The sequence below is a fragment of the Gobio gobio genome, assembly GCF_949357685.1.
Source record: "Gobio gobio genome assembly, chromosome: 25".
In the NCBI taxonomy this organism is placed as follows: Eukaryota; Metazoa; Chordata; class Actinopteri; order Cypriniformes; family Gobionidae; genus Gobio; species Gobio gobio.
Window position 1 is genome coordinate 19,670,115 of NC_137121.1, and position 18,136 is coordinate 19,688,250.

At 37.2% G+C, this 18,136-nt stretch overlaps 2 protein-coding genes across 6 annotated transcripts; both read right to left on the reverse strand.

Annotated features, from left to right (window-relative positions):
- Positions 1–37: 37 nt before the first annotated feature.
- On the reverse strand, positions 38–11,714 carry LOC307122090 (uncharacterized protein). Of its 4 annotated transcripts, none has more exons than XM_079809918.1 (19): positions 11,581–11,714; positions 11,207–11,360; positions 10,210–10,324; positions 9,796–9,970; positions 9,593–9,704; positions 9,384–9,490; positions 8,512–8,638; positions 8,198–8,318; positions 8,031–8,116; positions 7,734–7,876; positions 6,580–6,639; positions 6,437–6,500; positions 6,262–6,356; positions 6,050–6,178; positions 5,190–5,304; positions 4,956–5,093; positions 4,688–4,854; positions 865–947; positions 38–794 (listed from the first exon to the last, which is right to left on the reverse strand). In XM_079809918.1, exons 2-19 carry the CDS (start codon positions 11,271–11,273, stop codon positions 596–598), a joined length of 2,103 nt encoding a protein of 700 aa, XP_079666044.1. In that variant the 5' UTR covers positions 11,274–11,360; positions 11,581–11,714; the 3' UTR covers positions 38–595. The 4 variants fall into 4 exon arrangements, with proteins under 4 accessions (XP_079666044.1, XP_079666045.1, XP_079666043.1 ...); XM_079809919.1 differs by having other exon boundaries at positions 40–794; positions 11,207–11,303; XM_079809917.1 differs by having other exon boundaries at positions 40–794; positions 11,486–11,714.
- Positions 11,715–12,160: 446 nt separating this feature from the next.
- Positions 12,161–17,676, reverse strand: LOC307122091 (interleukin-17 receptor A). 2 transcript variants are annotated; one of them, XM_079809922.1, is made up of 11 exons: positions 17,542–17,665; positions 17,433–17,457; positions 17,190–17,333; positions 16,901–17,025; positions 16,696–16,816; positions 15,646–15,671; positions 15,505–15,579; positions 15,324–15,398; positions 15,140–15,209; positions 14,899–15,015; positions 12,161–13,385 (listed from the first exon to the last, which is right to left on the reverse strand). In XM_079809922.1, exons 1-11 carry the CDS (start codon positions 17,644–17,646, stop codon positions 12,367–12,369), a joined length of 1,902 nt encoding a protein of 633 aa, XP_079666048.1. In that variant the 5' UTR covers positions 17,647–17,665; the 3' UTR covers positions 12,161–12,366. The 2 variants fall into 2 exon arrangements, with proteins under 2 accessions (XP_079666048.1, XP_079666047.1); XM_079809921.1 differs by having other exon boundaries at positions 15,505–15,671; positions 17,542–17,676.
- Between the last annotated feature and the right edge of the window lie 460 nt (positions 17,677–18,136).

Genomic DNA, 18,136 nt, shown 5'->3' on the forward strand with positions numbered 1-18,136 from the left:
ATATAATAAATATTTTAATTAAAAATACACTTTTAAAATGACTTAAATTCATCACAATTTTATTATACATCACAATCTAATTTGCAGTTCACCCAAATAGTAATGTATTATACAAATTTAACGTACTCTCCAATTTAATATGAAATAATTAAACTAAGTATATTTATTATACGATGGTTTACAAAATGTTTTTTCTAAATGATAAACATTTCATTTTAATTTTCAAAATTTAAAATGCAATACAAAAGTAGTTAGTAGTAGGTTTTTAATAATTAAAAATATGGTCCTCCATAAAAAAATACCAGCCATCATCACATTCACAAGTATGTTATTATACTGTAAAATGCTAAAAACATAAATGTTTTTACAGTTATGAGGTAGGATTTGCACATTGCTGATAAGCTTAATGCGATAGAGGTTTAGCTCCATTCATTTGAACTATAAATTAATGTTAAATTTCAATGAATTAAAACACACTTGAAGGCTGCATCCATAACAAAGTAAACTAACAAAGTAAAACCCCACAAATATAGCATATCTACACTGTGACTGTAGATGTCTGCTGGTAAGATTGCTGCCTCTTTTAGATTCGATTTCAGTCCTCCATCCACAGACACGTAGGTTTTGAACACATTTGAGAGAGCGACTTTTCTGGGTGGATGACATCGGCTGTCAGAGATGGATCGATTGGATGAGGAGACAACAAGGACGTGCGGGCGGCAAGGAGACCCATTCGCACACAGCTGTCTGTGTCCATCCCTTGTAAGATCCCAACCATCATTGCTCCAGCAAAACTAGATGAGAGAGACTAATATGAAAAGTTTTATTCATTGCGCATTATGTTAAATACTTATATATACATACCTGTCACCGGCTCCAGACACATTTACTGTTTCTTTAGAGCTCACAGCCAGCGCAGGATAATGAACAGCACACAGTCGTCCCTTCTGGTATAAAAAGGCATAAATAACGGTGCAGTATATAAATATTACAGTAAAAGAGTTTAAAAGACACAAAGTCAGCATGAAATGGACGTTGCGATCATCTTTTCTTCCCTATTGTGTGACATATATTAGAGAGAAACGGCTTCTCGAACAATGTAAGGCAGGACTTGATTTTCTGATCAAGAATTGGTCTACACACTGTAAGCGGTAGACCAATCACAAGAGACTAGGATGCCTGACCAATCAGAGCAGAGGAGGGGTTTAGAGAGACCGAATCCTTTATAGAACCATTTCAGACACTGTGAAAAAAGAAGCGATGCTGCAGTGTATATTATGAGAAAATTAAAGTGTTTTTTGACCTTGGATACATGTAAACCTATTGTAGGATACAAAATTTGGAGCTTTTAAAACGGGGCACTTTAAAAATACTTAATTTATTGTCCTCAAAAGGCAATTTGATATGTAGACAGCAGTATACATACATACAATCGCACACATTTTATAATAATTTAAATTAATTTATACATGGTTCAACATATAATTTATATGTTCGCAGCAGGTATAAATTAATTCTAATATCTATTTCATATACACAAAGGGAGTTTAAATCTCCGGCCTGAGGGAGGCAGTTGAAATTCAGTAAGCCTAGACAATGGATAGGTGACTTCCTAATCGCCCTTTGTTCATACATTTGTGTAATACTCCTTAAGTCGGTCCACACTATCTTGCAGCACATAATAACTATGTTACTCAATTTACTCCTATTGCTCACATTGTGGTGGCTGTCCCAACAAATAATAAAAACTTAAAGCTGCAGTCTGTCTCTTTTTTTGGTAAAAAATTATCCAAAATGAGTGCTACTGGTAGCTTTTCCGCAGGAAAATCGAGCTTCCACCGTGCGTCTTTGCATCATTACATCACGTCAGTATACATAAAAAAGGAGTTCCGGCTAGTAGGCTATATCGGATGTGAGGATGATGCAGGTGGCGGATCATTTATAGCCTTTTCTCAAAGCAGCTGGAATTATTAAACTTATTTTGATGGCAGATTGTAATCCAGAAAGGTCCAAACGACAATCATCAGTGACAACTGGAGATTCACCCGTAGTCAAAACACTGACAGTAAGCTGTACATTCTCCCCAAAACATTAGAATCATCCGCACTGAGGAGCCGTGACATAGAGATGATATTTTTGCAAATAACTGCAATTGCAGGTTTTAAACAGAGATGGCGCCAAAGATGCAAAACTTACGGACTGCAGCTTTAAAGGGGTGATGAATTGAGAAATCAACTTTCCTTTGAGCCTTTGGTATATAAAAGTTAATCGTGATATAAGAATATCCTGCAAGTTTCAGAGCTGAAAACGTCCTTGTTAGTCAAAGAAAAGCTTTTATAGACACCAGGCCCAGAAAACGATCTCAGAATATGTCGACCACTGACATAGTAGGACGTAGAAGCGCCGCCTCAAGCCCCGTCCACCGACTCGTGGAGCTAAACGTCGCGCTACCGAGCAATAAACATGCCAGTTCCAGCTCACGCGCATTTGTTCGCTTCATTTCACCGCGGAATCGTTTGTAAACAAGATAAGAGGTAAGTTTAGGCTGGATTTGCATATTGAGATTAAAACACAATGCTGTGCCTTCTAAATTGGATCCAACAGAAACGGTGCAACAGACTAGCGTGACGTTGTCATACTCAATTCTAGTCAGAATATGAGTCTGATACTGCTCCGTTGGGCTGTGATTATGGGGGCATGTTTCAACCGAACCAGGAAAGACCTCAATTGGATAGACCTACAACCAATCAGAGCAACGGAGCGAAGCATAACGGTAGTTGTCAAATGTCAACAGAACTCAGCTGCACTATGTTGCCAAGTCCGTGGGTTGTCTTCCATTTCCGCGGGTTGAAGCGACCCCAATTATGTGATATACAGACCCAGGAATGCGAATTTTATCAGGCAGCCCTGCCAAAATAACACATATTTTACACCCCAAATGCCATTTTTTTCCGGAGAACCCCCAGAAAAGCTATTGGGCATGTTTTTGGCTAGCTTTGAGTAGCAATTGGGCGGGTTTTGTTGTAAAAACTTGGCAACCCTGTCTGCACGCACGCTGGAATAAGTAACGTTAGAAGAAAAAGATGAGTGTAAACGATCTTTGCCAATGTTGTAAAAAAATAATTTAAGGATACACAGAGTACTTACCAATACGATCATCATTTCTGAGAGAAATAGTAAAGGTGAATGCATATACGAACAAGTTCTCCGTTTAGGATTAGAACAAATTCAACCCAAGCGCCTTTGGTGACGTGGATGATTCCGTTACTGTTTATCATCTGTCCATCATCGTCTAAAGCCCGCCCTGACAATTTCATTGGTCCGAACAGTTTCTGTTCGGGCATAATTACTCCTCTACGGATCAAGTCCAGACCGAACTGCCCGAGCACAAATGTTGTGGGCGGGGCTAAGTTCGGCTGGCATCCAGGCTAGCAACACACACTTTTGTGAGTAAAACGTGTTTTTATATGTGTTAGTATTGCATTGTTACAAATCGTAACAGTAGCCTATAACTTATTCATTATGTTTCTAATTGTAAAAACCACGCAAACGTCATAAGTTGACCTCAGACAACAGTATAAAAATTTTTTAAAAGCCAGTTCATGACACCTTTAAAGGGTTAGTTCACCCAAAAATGAAAATTCTGTCATTAATTACTCACCCTCATGCCGTTGGACACCCGTAAGACCTCCGTTCATATTCGGAACACAAATGAAGATATTTTAGTTGAAAGCTGATGGCTGAGAAAGGCTTCACACAGGCCTCCATTGGCATTCAGTACATTGACACTTCCAAGATCCATGAAAGGCACTTAAAACGTCGTTACAAAGTCTATCTCACCACAGTGGCTCTACAATAATCATATAATGTGACGACAATAGTTTTTGTGCGCAAAAAAAAATCAAAATAACACCTTTATCCAACTTGTTCTCGACTTCCGTGTGTGCCTCCACGACGCATGCGCGAGAATATGACGTAGCGCCGGTGTTCGGGAATCGATGAAATACACACTTAAGCCCCATTTTGAGCACTACGCCGAGACCTAAAGCACGATCAATGTAGAATCCAACAGCTTAGACACGCGCGTCTTCCTCTGCTCGTAAACAAAACGCTTCTGGGTCATATGTCCGAACGCCGGATCTGCGTCATATTCTCGCGCATGCGTCGTGGAGGCATACACGGAAGTCGAGAACAAGTTGGATAAAGGTGTTATTTTGATTTTTTTTTGCGCACAAAAACTATTGTTGTCGCATTGTATGATTATTGTAGAGCCACTGTGGTGAGATAGACTTTGTAACGACGTTTTAAGTGCCTTTCATGGATCTTGGAAGTGTCAATGTACTGAATGCCAATGGAGGCCTGTGTGAAGCCTTTCTCAGCCATCAGCTTTCAACTAAAATATCTTCATTTGTGTTCCGAATATGAACGGAGGTCTTACGGGTGTCCAACGACATGAGGGTGAGTAATTAATGACAGAATTTTCATTTTTGGGTGAACTAACCCTTTAAGGCAGATTCAACAAAACAGGTATTAAACATTTCATTAAACAGACATATTCAAATTTTGTTATTTTGTTTTAGAAGCATTCATATTTAAAAATGAAGCATCAGATCATTAAATAAAACGATCTACCACTGGACTCGGTGAGAAGAGACAAAATCACTGTAAAATAATAAGCCCATCATACCCGTTTTTGCTTTTGTGGTTGCAAATTTACAGTTCCAGCATCATGTTCTCCACACAGCAGCACACCTAGCGAACCTAAAGTGACCACCACACAATGTAGATGCTCCAGCAGGGGGCGGCAGAGAGCCGGTACACAGCCTAATACATCCTCAAGCGATCTGGGCAAATCTGAAACAAAATGATGCTTTGATTACTATTCAAGTAGCTCTGCCACTTCCTGTCCAGTAGTTAACTATGTGCTTATTTTAGGTTGTTGCTAACTACATTACCTGTAGGAGTGGGCAGATCTAGTGAATGATTCATGGTGCAGAGCTCAGCCAGGTTGGGGGAGGTGTAGGACAGGGCTTTCCAGCTCTCTGACAGGAAGGGCTTACAGGCCTTATCTGCATCCGTGGGCTCAAACCACACTGCAGCAAAAGAAGAAGACATAGATATGCACATAGTAACTGACCTGAAACTATGACGTTGACATTCGGAATCAGTATTAGATAAGTGAGGTTTACCAGGAACTGCATGTTTCTGGCCGATACGGCACACGTAATCAATGGTCGAAACTGGAATGTTGCCATCAAGAACTACAAGAGACGCTGATGCAAGTTGATCCTCAAACTGAGATACCTGAACATTAAAAAAAAGATGCTATCAAAATAGGTGTTTGCCTCAGTGTTGACACATTTCCTTTTTTGTTTTATGGATTGATTAGCTACTTGCTAGTTGGTTGCAAGTGTTATTAGGAGGCGGGACAGTCTTATTCTAAAGAGTCTCTGATTGGACAAAATGAGTGAGTGCAAGATGAGTCATCAATATTTTTTCCTCCGTTTACATGGAATAAGTGACTACATTTTAAATGTGTTTTTGTCAGCGTTTCGGTGTGAATTAGCATGCAGATGGTCTCCAAGCAAACCCAACTGGACTTAAAGCCACAAAGTTACACTTTTGTGATTGTACTCTATCAATCAAAAGTTTGGGGGTCAGTAAGATCTTTTTTTTTATTCAGCAAGGATGCGTTACATTGATCAAAAGTGACAAAAACATAGTTACAAAAGATTTCTATTTCAAATAAATACTGTTCTTTTGAACTTTCTATACATCAAAGAATCCTCAAAAATATTGATAATAATAAGAAATGTTTCATGAGCAGCATGATTTTTTCCCCCCACAGGAATAAATAAAATTTTTACATACAGTATATTAAAATATTAAGCATTTATTAATTGTATTTCACAATATATTAGATTTTACTGTATTTTTGAACAAATAAATGCAGCCTTGGTGAGCATAAGAGACTTCTTTCAAAAACATTTAAAAAAATCTTGCCTACCCCAAAACATTTAAACAGTAGTGTACTTTTTAATATACGTACATACTGCTCTTGTATTTGCTGATGGATGTCCATGTCACCCAATCCCAAGCTCAACTCTCCAGACTCAGTTATGACAGCACAATAGGTCGCAGTCCTTTGGTCCTTTAACCTGGCAATTGCACTTGTGTCCTGATGAGTAAAATCCCAAAAAACTACAATGAAATTTTGCCTACAAAAGCAATAAAATGCAAAGTAGAAAAAACATGACTCACCATGTGTTTACAATAATTTAACACAGCGTCACTATGCGAGTCTTTGCCAATGGCAGAGATGAAGAGAGGTTTGCATCCTAATCGGCTTAAACAATCTACAGGATATACAGAGGAAATCAAAAACCGAGGAATTGTACATATTCATTCATAATAATATAAATGACACATAACATACCAGCAATATTTCTGCCCACTCCTCCAAATGACTGGCACACACTTCCTGGATTTGTCTGACCAAGCTGAAATAAGCACACATATTTACCTGCACACGGTCATAAATAAGTAACTTAAGCTCCTGTAGCTTGTTATTAGACTTACCACCATTTTCTTTGTTGTTCCTTTAGCGATGAAATCAACGTTTATTCCACCGATGACAATCTGAGGGAAATTTAGTGTTACGCGTGTTTTAAATGAGCTATTATGTTTGTATTTTCAGTTTTCATGTTTTTCAGTTTTTTAGTTGAAGTTTTAGTAATTGTTAAGTGTTTTCGTCATTTTTATTCGTTTTTTTTTTTATTATTCTGTTTAGCTACATTTTATTTTTATTTGAGTCATTTTAGTATTTCAAATTAAACCTATTTGTTCAACATTTCTAAATTTAATTTACGTTTTGTAAAGGGATAGTTCACCCAAAAATGAAAAGTACCCCATGATTTACTCATCCTCAAGCTATAGATGTATATGACTTTCTTCTTTAAGACAAATACAATCAGAGCTATATAAAAAAATGTCCTGGGTCTTCCAAGCTTTATAATGGCACTGAATGGCAGCCCAAAAAAGTGTATCCATCCATTATAAAAGTAACCTACAGAGCTTAAGGGGTTAATAAAGACCTTTTGAAGTGAATCGATGGGTTTTTGTAAGACAAATATCCATATTTAACATGTTATAAAGTAAAATATCTAGCTTCTGTCGGACCGGCTTTCATATTCAACTTACGGAAAAAGCATAACTGGATGACGCAATGATGAGGTCGGACGTAGCATAATCGTTTTGAACTGCGATAAGCGTTACACAAGTTGAATACGGAAGGCAGAATATGGAATTTCACTTTTTAATGTGTTAAATATGGATATTTTTCTTACACAAACCCATCAATTCAGAAGGCCTTTATTAACCCCTGGAGCCGATTACTTTTATAATGGATGGATACACTTTTTGGGCTTTAAATTTTGGGCTGCAATTTACTGCCATTATAAAGCTTGGAAGAGCCGGGACATTTTTTAATATAACTCAGATTGTATTTGTTTGAAAGAAGAATGTCATATACACCTAGGATGGATTGAAGGTGAGTAAATCATGAGGTCATTTTAATTTTTGGGTGGACTATCGCTTTAAGTTTAAGCATTTCATCTAATATTTATATATATAATTTAAACTTTGTTTCAATTACCGATTATTTTAAAATCATTTTAGTTTTAGTTAACAACAACAGCACTGAATTTTGCATTATTCTTTCCATAAAAGCTTACAGGTTTGGAGTCCATTCTCTGGTCTTTTGACTCTTGGGTCTTAATGTCGCCTCTGAAGTTCCCTTCACCTTTTTCTTTAAGTTTAGAAAGGGCACATGCAATCCGACTGCCCACCTTGGCATTGTTATGGATGAGTCCTATATCTGAAAATGAATGAACTTCAGGAAAATACAACAAAACATATGGTGCAGACCACTTACACTACAACCACACGCTCAACCAATATGAATGATGTATAAGTGTTTAGGATGCCTGAAATCGAAATGCAAAACTATGTATTGTATCTTAAATGGATACTGGCTTGCAAGGACTTCCCTTTAGTCAGCTCACTGACTCGCTTAAGGATAAAAGGAGTGACATCTCTTCCTGTGACACCCTTTGAGCTTCAAATATACAAAGAAAGTGTTAGAAGTGTTTAGCATTTCATGTGGCAACTATTATGTCCAGGCATTATTTTTCTCTACCTGGCTTCAGTCACAGCTGTTTGTACAGCGTCTTCTATCTGTTGTCCCATGGCTGCATGTTCTTCTGGGATGGGAACGGCCAGTAGAAGACCGCTTTGCAGCCCCAGAGATAGTGTGCTTGCTGTTGAGAAAAGAGAGAGTTTAAGAGCCCTTCATGAATGACTAAGCAGGATGAGTTACATTAGAGAAACATTATCTAGGATCTCCGTCTTAACTAGCTCTTTAAATTACAATCACTACAGCTTTCAGTAAATGTGTAATATTGACATTTACTCAGATGTAGGTGCGGTAAAAGCTTAAACACTCAGACTTGCCAATAAGATCTGCTGCTTCTTGAGGACTGGAGACCTGGTAAGGAGAAGTAAATCCACTTTGCTGAGTGAAGAAAGCCGGGAAGCTTTTTGAATCTCCATATGTGGCCACACACACACCCTGAGTTTCCTGTAAATAAAGGCATTGATCTATGAATGAGAACTTAAGTACATATGAAATCAAAACTGATTAATACTGACTGTTTTAAAATTTGTCTACTTTTTTCGTTTTATGGTAAAAATGTTTAATTAAAATTAAAATAAAGGTAACAGGTAGAATGAGTAACATTTACATATACTACCAGTACTGTAACAACTCAAATTGGGTTGAAAATCGTGTGAATTTACTCTTTAAAAAGGCACAATATGTAAGATTTGTGGATTAAAATATCCCAAAATCACTAGAACAATGTTATATACTGTGTTGACTTGTGTGCTTACATTATCTCAAATGTTTCCAAGAAGGTTTAAATCCAGAGAAATTAGCAATTTTAACCAGGACACAGACCTTGTCTGTGCGTTGCATATCAATAATATCACCCGCGTTACCCTTGATTTTATTTTGTATAAACCATGGAAACACTTTAAAATATTATGTGTTTTATTAGACAAGATAGCAAATGTTTGGATACATTCATCGATTGAAAACGAATCACTATTATATAGCTCAACATCGTTAGTCTTATTGTTTAAATCTTGTTTTCTTGACTTCCCATGAGTACCTTGTTTTACCATACCCAATATCAAGCGACCTCTAGCAGTGAAAAATTACATATAGTGGCTTTAAATCAGTGTTAGATGATGGAAAAACCATCCAATATCTTTCTTATGTTTACATACAATCTTGCAAAAAATAGGGAATTTTGAGCACTTACCAAGAACTCAAGAGTGCGACCAATATCTAGAATGGATTTCACCCCAGCAGACACAACAGCAATAGGTGTTTGACCCAGTTCGGTGAGGTCTGCGCTCACATCCAAGGCTGCAGGAGATAATATATAGGTCATTGAATATAGGCAGTATACATTATGTGTAATGTGCATATTTAGCATTGAAATAAGGACAATTGAAAAAACAAACGTACAGTTTTCTCCATCTCTATGTACTCCTCCAATGCCTCCAGTTACAAAGACAGGAATCCCAGCTTTGTGAGCCGCAATCATTGTGCCGGAGACAGTGGTGCCACCCGACAGACCCTGCATTAACAAAAATAAAAAAAAAACAGACATTTCACATAAAAATGTGTATTCACATTGATACAAATAAAAGTTTACCTCAGCTCCAGACCTTGCTGATGACATAAGGAAGGTCTCTTCTAGACACTTTTAGTGCTGTTTTACTCTGTGCTAGGAAGTCCAGTTCATCCGAAGAAAGCCCCACGTGAATCCTACCCTCAAGAATCCCAATGGTTGCTGGGATTGCACCTTCAGCTCTCACAATAGCTTCCACTTCCTTTGCTGTGCTGAAATAGAGAGAAAATGCAGCCGATTGGTAAATACTGAATCCAGATATGGATCAGATGCTTCAGAGCACGTATTCAAAGTTCTCCACTTTCTAGACTTCAAAAAGCTTGCGCAATAATACAACAGAACAGTCTGGACTGTATTTTATGATAAAGGTGCAACAGAATGATGTGAGGGAACAATTCAGAATAAGTATTTGAAAGTACTGTAAAATATTTATCTTCTTTTTTTTTTTTACCTGAGATTGTGGGGATAAGGCATTCCATGTGTAATAATAGTGCTTTCCAGAGCCACAACTGGCCTGTTATCTGCTAAAGCCTCTTTCACATTAGGATGGATGGTAAATAGGCGGTCTGTATGGAGAAATATGGAATAGTTCACCCAATCAACACTGTATTCAAACCACTATACAATTGATCATTCAAATTTGGCAACCCAAGACCAGTGTTGCCACAGTTACTTTGAAAAAGTAATCTGATTACTCCTTTAAAAAGTAACTTAGTTACTTTACAGATTACTTGATTTGAAAAGTAACTAAGTTAGATTACAAGTTACTTTATTAGTTACATTCAGCAGTTGCCGACAACACCCCTGCCGCCTCAACATAAAAATGACAACCATTTTTGCCAACACTCACTTTATTGGAAGTGCATTTTAACAGTAACGTTCAAAAATGTATCTCCTGACATTTTAAGTTGAAATAAAAAATATTTCCTGAAAAAAAAAAAAATGTTTTAATAAAAAATGTAATAAAGACAGTCTTTCTTGACTTCACTTAACATAAATACTCTCCCCGAGACGCAAGAAAGCAAAAATATATATATTTACTAAGGAAAATGACAAAAATAGTAACTCACAGTGACTTGGATAAATTACATTAATCGGATTACTGGTTTGGAAATAGTAACGCGTTAGATTACTCGTAACTGGAAAAAAGTATTCAGATTAGAGTAACGCGTTACTAAGTAATGCTTTTAATTGACCATACAGTAAGTGTTCTTCCAGTAACATTATAGAATGTTCGTTCAAAGTTTAATCGTGTTAAATGAAAATACATTAAAAAACCATAGACAATCTAAATCGTTCAGAAATATGTTTTTTTTTTTTTAATTATTCATTGATAAAACTGTGATAGTCCACCGTGGTGCAATTAGTCTGAAAGGTGAATTGCAGAGTATGAAATTGGGAGTTTTCTCTGACTGTAAATATCTTTAATGTGGGTTGTGCTACTTTACCTTTTTTGCAATGTCTGCTGGATGAAGTTGTAATGCAACGTCTAAGAAAAGCAGATAACATCCACATCTTCAAAACAGGAGCTTCAGGTCAGCAAACCTCAATAATTCGAAAACAACAGAAACACTATCAAACCACCGCCTGCTGGAGAGTTTCCTAAACATTCAAAGGGAAAAGTTTGTCATGTTCTGTTTGTTTGAGACAAGCGACGCGCTGTTATATGAAAGTAACAATCTTGCACAAGTTTCAAAAGAAATCACTAAAGAATAAAATCAACATACGGGTCCTGTGCGTAAACAATTCAGGACTTCAACGTTCAGTAAAGGGTGACAGAAGCTGTATTCGCTCATTAAAACGCTTCTCACGCGCTACTCACTAGAAGTGATTTCAGTCGGCTTAAATCAATCTAAATCTTTTAGATATTAACTTCTCAATTTAGGCTATTTGCAGGATTCTTCTCGGCTCGACTCCACTAGGATGAACTTTGATCCGGTTGGGTCTGTTTGTACTACCCGAGAATAGCACCAATTGCCTCAGAACTTCTATCAGAACGGCTTTGCTTTTAAAGTTAATTGATTCATCAGTAAAAGAAAAAAAAAGAGAATACACTGTTTCTATTCTCAAATAGGCTAAGTGTCCGATTTAATAATTCATAACATAAGATTAAAAATTGATACGATTATAAAAATGATCGACCGACTACATTTCAAATAGTAGGCCTACTCCATGTAAGCTATTCTTTATAATTCATGCAACATCAGCAATGGTAATTTCCTATGAAAAATATATTCAAAATTGTCTTTAACAATTTATTACTAAAACCACGGATAATACCAATTTCATATGTGTGGAGAAAAAAAAGGTCTGTGTATTTATGTAAACATAATTATACACAGTAGGCCTACACACACACACACACACACACACACACACACACACACACACACACACACATTAGTAAACAAAAACTTTTATTTAGATGCGATTAATCGCTAATAATCGATTTGACAGCACTAATAGCTTTAGATTACACAATCTGCCAAATGTAGGCTATTGTAAATCTATTTTTTCTTTGTCAAAAAGTAATTTCATAATAGACATAAGTTTGGACTCTCAGAAAGTTACAGTAGTCTGATTATGTCAAGCTTAATTCAAAAGAGATTCACAGAGGCTGTAAACACAAAGCATGTTGTGCAACAGGTTTAGTTGCTAAACCTTTCACATCTATAGTTGTAAAGCTACTCAGGACTGGACCACTGTAGTACACATCTGTGGTAAGAACTGAAGAATTCTCGTTCAGTAATATGCCTGTCTCTGCGATGGAAGACTTTAAGACGTGTTCATCATGACACTTATTCATATTGACAAATGCATGAGCTTTATGTTCTTCAATCAGCTTGTAGCATTCAGTGGCAGGGTTATAGTTTATAGGAAACATTGACTCCAAGATGGTTTCCTCTTCCTTATCATCGGTGTCCAAAAGCTCCATTTCAAACCAGTTTGGATTCTTCAGCTGGTAATTGTGAAAAGCTTCAATAGCATCCCGAAGGGCTCGTCCTGAGGGACAGTTGAAGTAATCATTCACCCTTATGCCTTCAATGCATTTAACCCGCCCTGGCTCGTGTTTTTCCATGTCTAAGATCCGGAAGTAAAGTTCCTCAAAGTGCTTCATGAGTTTGTACTTCACCACCACGTTAAAAGGTGCTGGAACATCATCCTCACAGCACACGTCATCAAAATAAGCCACCATGTACTTGTGGAAAGTTGATGCGTGGACAAAATCCGGTATAATGAGGCTTAGGGCTGGCGTGAGCATGTCTCCTATGGGTGAACGTTCATCCTCCTTGAGTCTCACTTTGTGCTCACCGCACATAGCCTTCCACTTCGCATGTACGCCTGGAGAGCACAGGATCAGGACTTTATCTGAGGACTTGGAGATTCGTTCCCTTTGCGTATCTAGCCACTGAATTCTGCCAATTGTGCTGAGCCAGGCGGAGTCTAGAAGATCCAGAGTGACGTCTGTGCCACATTTGGTCCTCAGGAAGGCACACAATTTCAAGATGATCTCTTTATACAAGGGGTGGTCCAGAGAGTAGATGATGATGACTCTCTTATGCTCTTGAACGGGATTCCACTCCAGGTTACCCTTTGCACAGTTAGAGCTGTCTGAGGATGGCGTTTCTATCAAAAATCATGATTATTATTCAGAAACAAAAGCTTTGAAACCATCAAAACATTTAATAAATAAAGAGTAAGTGGAAGAATCAGCAAAACAATTAAAAAGTGCAGAAGCCTATATTTGATTTTTATTATACTATAAAGTGCTATAAGTACTATAAGTGCTATAAGCTACACATTATAAGTATTTTCAAAATGATTTTTAATAACTTAAAAACCTTTAAAGGCAGACCTCCTGTGAGCCACGAGGTTGTTGATCATTGATATATGCTTTTGTTAAATACATTTTAAAATAATCAACATTTATCAGCCAAATTCATGATGAAAAACTACATTACCCATGAGGCTGTATAGAAAATTCCACCAATTTAGCTGGAAGCAAATTGAGCCAAAAGAGTTTGCAAGGAACGGCAACTCCCATTAACATTACATCTTGCTATAATTACATAATATGTATGCATATATATGTAAAATTGAACTTAAAATATATTGTTTCTACAGATATAATTAACAACAGTAAATTAATTGTTTTAAATTTCTCCCTTTTAAAGGGATAATTCACCCAAAAAGGAAAGTTCTGTCATCACTTACTCACCCTCATGTTGTTCCAAACCTGTATGAGTTTCTTTCTTCTGCCGAACACATTGGAAGATATTTTAAAAGAATGTTGGTAATCAAACAGTTGACAGTAGACAATATAGTAGGGAAAAAAAATACTTGAAAGTCAATGGCTACCGTCAACTGTCTGGTTAGTTACCAGATTTTTTTTCCTGATCAACAGTAAAAAGAAACTCATACAGGTTTGGAACAACATGAGGTTGAGTAGTGAAGACAGAATTTTCATTTTAAGGTGAACTATCCCTTTAATTTATGTTGCTCGCAATGCTTCATGGGATTGTAGTTCTTTCCCTCACTAAAGCTGTTAAGTACACAGTCTTGTACATTTGTCTTTTTGTGAATATGTAATTTTTCACTGCTAGAGGTCACTTATTCAAAACAAAGGCATATCTTGATGACGCCTTGATTTCGTGGAGCTTTTTTTATGCCAAAGACGAGCTCTTCCGCTCAAATGTACGCGGGGTAACGCAGCGCTGTTTTAACATATTAGATACATTATTTGTGTGTGTTGAAGTTATGTTATAATGCATCTCTGTGCGTTCGCTCGGCAGCTACAATGAGACACTAGTTGCACACTGCAGTAAGCTAACGTTAGATCGATATTAGGCATGGTAAAACATGGTACTCACAGACAGTAAATCAAGAAAACCAGATTTTTATTGCTTAACTGCTTATTTACTAACTTTGTTGAGCTATATAACAATGATTTGTTTTCTGTCGATGAATTTTAAAATTGCTTATTTTTCTGGATTTAAACATTCTTGGAAACATTTGAAATAATGTAAGTGCACAATTCAACAAAATATATAACATTGTTCTAGTGTTTTTTTGACATTTTTTATAATAAAATATTGTGCCATGTTGCATGTATTTATTTGATCTTTTTATTTGAACTAACCTTTATGTGAATCCTTGTTCTGCAAAAAGGCAACACAGCAACCAACAGCTGCCAATATCCATAACAACACCCCCAGTATCACCAAGACAATGAAAACAACAGGAGCATCTGGAAGAACTGACAGTAACATGTTAATAGAGATAATGGTAGCTATCCAAAACCAATAAAACAGAGGTCAAATGAACTTCACTTGCATTCAAGACCATACACTGAAACATTTGCATTGCTGTGTAATACGTACAGGGACAGATATCAACTTTCTCTCTGTAATCCAGACAGTTCTTCATGCTTTGAACAGACAGTGGCTGAATCTGTTGAACAGGACATCTTTCAGGCATTTAATGATACAAGACTCAAAACATTCCCATACTATTGTATATTATATATTAACAAACAGCAGACATACACATGATACTTTAACTCACCACCAAGTACAAACTACAGTGAGTTATCCGCCATGCTTCCAGTGTGAAATTAACCTTTAGAAATGTCTTGTTGTCCTTTAAAACAGAATTATTTTCACGTCTTGCTATATGAATATACATTAATGAAGGAATATACAACAGGTGGCAGTGTGGAGTCTTTTTCTTTAAACATCGGAAGTACCTTCATGACAATGTGAGATGTTTCTGGGTGAAGGTCAGGACTGCAGATGGAGACTTTGTATTGGTCAGAGAACTCCTGTGGTTCGAATTCTATGGTTATCACCAAGTCATTTTTCTTATAGTTTCTCACTGACCATTTTACCTTCTTATTCGTATCCCAAATGCTCTCTAGAATGACAAACAGATTTATACAAACAGGAGGTTTTACTTGTTTAAAACATGTTCAAGCATTTGCTTTAGATCGATTGATTCAAGTCAGAGAGGAAATCAAAATGGACAATTCTCGGAACACATGGAATATTGGAGTATTTATTATAAATGATGTATCCATGCACAACATTTTTTTTAAAAATTGATATGCCCTCATAATCTGTAATCAAAATAATTTCCCCTCCCTCTTGCAGCGACATCTCTTTACTTCTCTGATGATGTGTTTACTGGTGAGAGGGCGGGGCAACCTGTCACTCACATGAGATCGACCAATAGAAAACCACAACCATCCAATCAATTCCACATAGACAAAATCAAGTCCCGCCCTTCAATTTCATGCTGACTTTAAATAACTGCTACAAATAATAATAATAGCGCTTTTCTAGGCACTCAAAGCACGTTACATATAGAACGGGGGAATATCCTCAACCACCTGCAATGTGCAGCATCCACCTGGATGATGCGACGGCAGTCATATTGCGCCAGAACGCCCACCACACACCAGCTTATGGTGGAGAGGAGACAGAGTGATGAAGCCAATCAGGATAGGGGGATGATTAGGAGGCCGTGATGGACAGAAGGCAATGGGCAAATTTGGCCAAGATGCCGGGGTTACACCCCTACTCTTTTTCCGAAAGACATCCTGGGATTTTTAATGACCACAGAGAGTCAGGACCTCGGTTTAACGTCTCATCCGAAGGACGGTGCTTGTTACAGTATAGTGTCCCCATCACTATACTGGGGTGTTAGGACCCACACAGACCACAGGGTGAGCACCCCCTGCTGGCCTTACTAACACCTCTTCCAGCAGCTACCTAGTTTTCCCAGGAGTTCTCCCATCCAGGTACTGACCAGGCTCAGCCCTGCTTAGCTTCAGTGGGAAACCAGTCTTGGGCTACAGGGTGATATGGCTGCTGGCTCAGTATCTAACCATCAAACCTCAATTGTTTTTGTAAAGATTGTGTTATTTATTAATTCTCACCTGGAACTGTGATGCCGGTTATAATTGTAGAACTTTCCTTGTCTGGCTTTGGTAAATTGGTTACAAAAACCTGGTATTTAAAGTTGGGGACGACCACAATTCTCTCCAAAGAAAAAGTCCACTAAAAAGATAAAGGAAAGAAATAAAGCTGAATGGTATATGAATAATACTGCATGGTATATGTACAAAGCATTAGTACTCTTACCATGCCGTGTCTTGGGTTCTTTGTCCGCTCCAGCTTATTAAGAAAAATGTAACGAACACAAACGCTGTGATTTGAGGCCATTTCAACCACTCGCACTTCAGTCCCATTGAGGGAGAATATGCCAGCTGAGGAAAATAACGAAGATTTTTTTTTTTTAAATAGATAATTATGCTGAGAAAACAATTGGACCAACTGTACGTTCTGCATAAGAAGGTTTACTGTCAATTTGACTAAAAGGATTTGATTATTTATTATAAAATATTGTAGTCTTGAACATCGTCTGCCTTACCGTCCGGTAATTGTCTCCATGTAAGGTGTATAATTGGCGCAAACTGTCCACTATCATCCCTCTTGGCTTTTACACTTGCAATTACATTAGGAGAACCTGGGGCTTTATACCTTGGCACCACCCAACCCTCATCTGAGCAGTTACCTGAGGCGTCAAATAAATATTTGATGAACATATCTTTGATTTTGTCTTCAAAAACCTCACATTACTGTCAATCTAGAAAAAACATCTACTTCTACTTACCTACTTGAACCTTGCAAGTTACCCCCTGTCAGAAAACAGCATTATGAAATATTAACTCATTTTTGCATTAATGTTTTATAGATAAAAGGGAAGAAAATAGAATCTTTACCTTTTGAGAACATTCCATCGGAGGGAGTTCAATGAGATGCAAAGGTGAAATGATTTTCATTATGACACATGAAAGAATGAACAGAAAGAGAAAAACCATACTCATTATAGTTATGTTTTTGTCTAGTACTGAAGTGCCGGTGGAATAAAATCAAACAGCCTCTTACTTTTCAGATTGTATCTTTATTTAGAGGAAACCAGATAAGGAAGAGGAGGAGCCTGACACACCCACAAACGTTTCCTTTGATATTCAAGTCTGCCTTAAAATCAAGCCCTTCAACTACACATTAAAAAAGTGAGGGGCTTGAATTTCTGTCCTCTTGGTTTGTCAAACAAGTTATATTTGAGTTGAACTCACACACCGTAAACCTTAACGCTCAAAATAATTAATTGGTTTGAGTAGAGATAAATCAAATGAATTCAATCAAATTAAATTTGTTTAGAGTATTTAGAACTTTCTTTTGAGTTCACAAAACTGACCATTTTATGTAACTAAAACAGGGCTGGGATTTCAATTTCCCAGCATGCTTTGCCATGACACTCAAAAGGGAGAGTAAATGCTAAAATTAAGTGATATTTAATGGGGTTTTTTTGGG

What these genes read in the sequence shown, in the direction of transcription:
- LOC307122090 (XM_079809918.1), bottom strand. Translation starts at nt 11,273, where the DNA reads ATGTGGATGTTATCTGCTTTTCTTAGACGTTGCATTACAACTTCATCC. An exon ending in GTCGCACTCTTGAGTTCTTG is followed by an intron (nt 8,639 to 9,383) that starts GTAAGTGCTCAA and finishes CTTTATTTACAG; the next exon opens with GAAACTCAGGGTGTGTGTGT. An exon ending in AGAAGCAGCAGATCTTATTG is followed by an intron (nt 8,319 to 8,511) that starts GCAAGTCTGAGT and finishes TTTTCTCAACAG; the next exon opens with CAAGCACACTATCTCTGGGG.
- LOC307122091 (XM_079809921.1), bottom strand. Translation starts at nt 17,646, where the DNA reads ATGAGTATGGTTTTTCTCTTTCTGTTCATTCTTTCATGTGTCATAATG. An exon ending in CGATGGAATGTTCTCAAAAG is followed by an intron (nt 17,458 to 17,541) that starts GTAAAGATTCTA and finishes GTTTTCTGACAG; the next exon opens with GGGGTAACTTGCAAGGTTCA. An exon ending in GAACAAGGATTCACATAAAG is followed by an intron (nt 13,386 to 14,898) that starts GTTAGTTCAAAT and finishes GATTTTTGATAG; the next exon opens with AAACGCCATCCTCAGACAGC.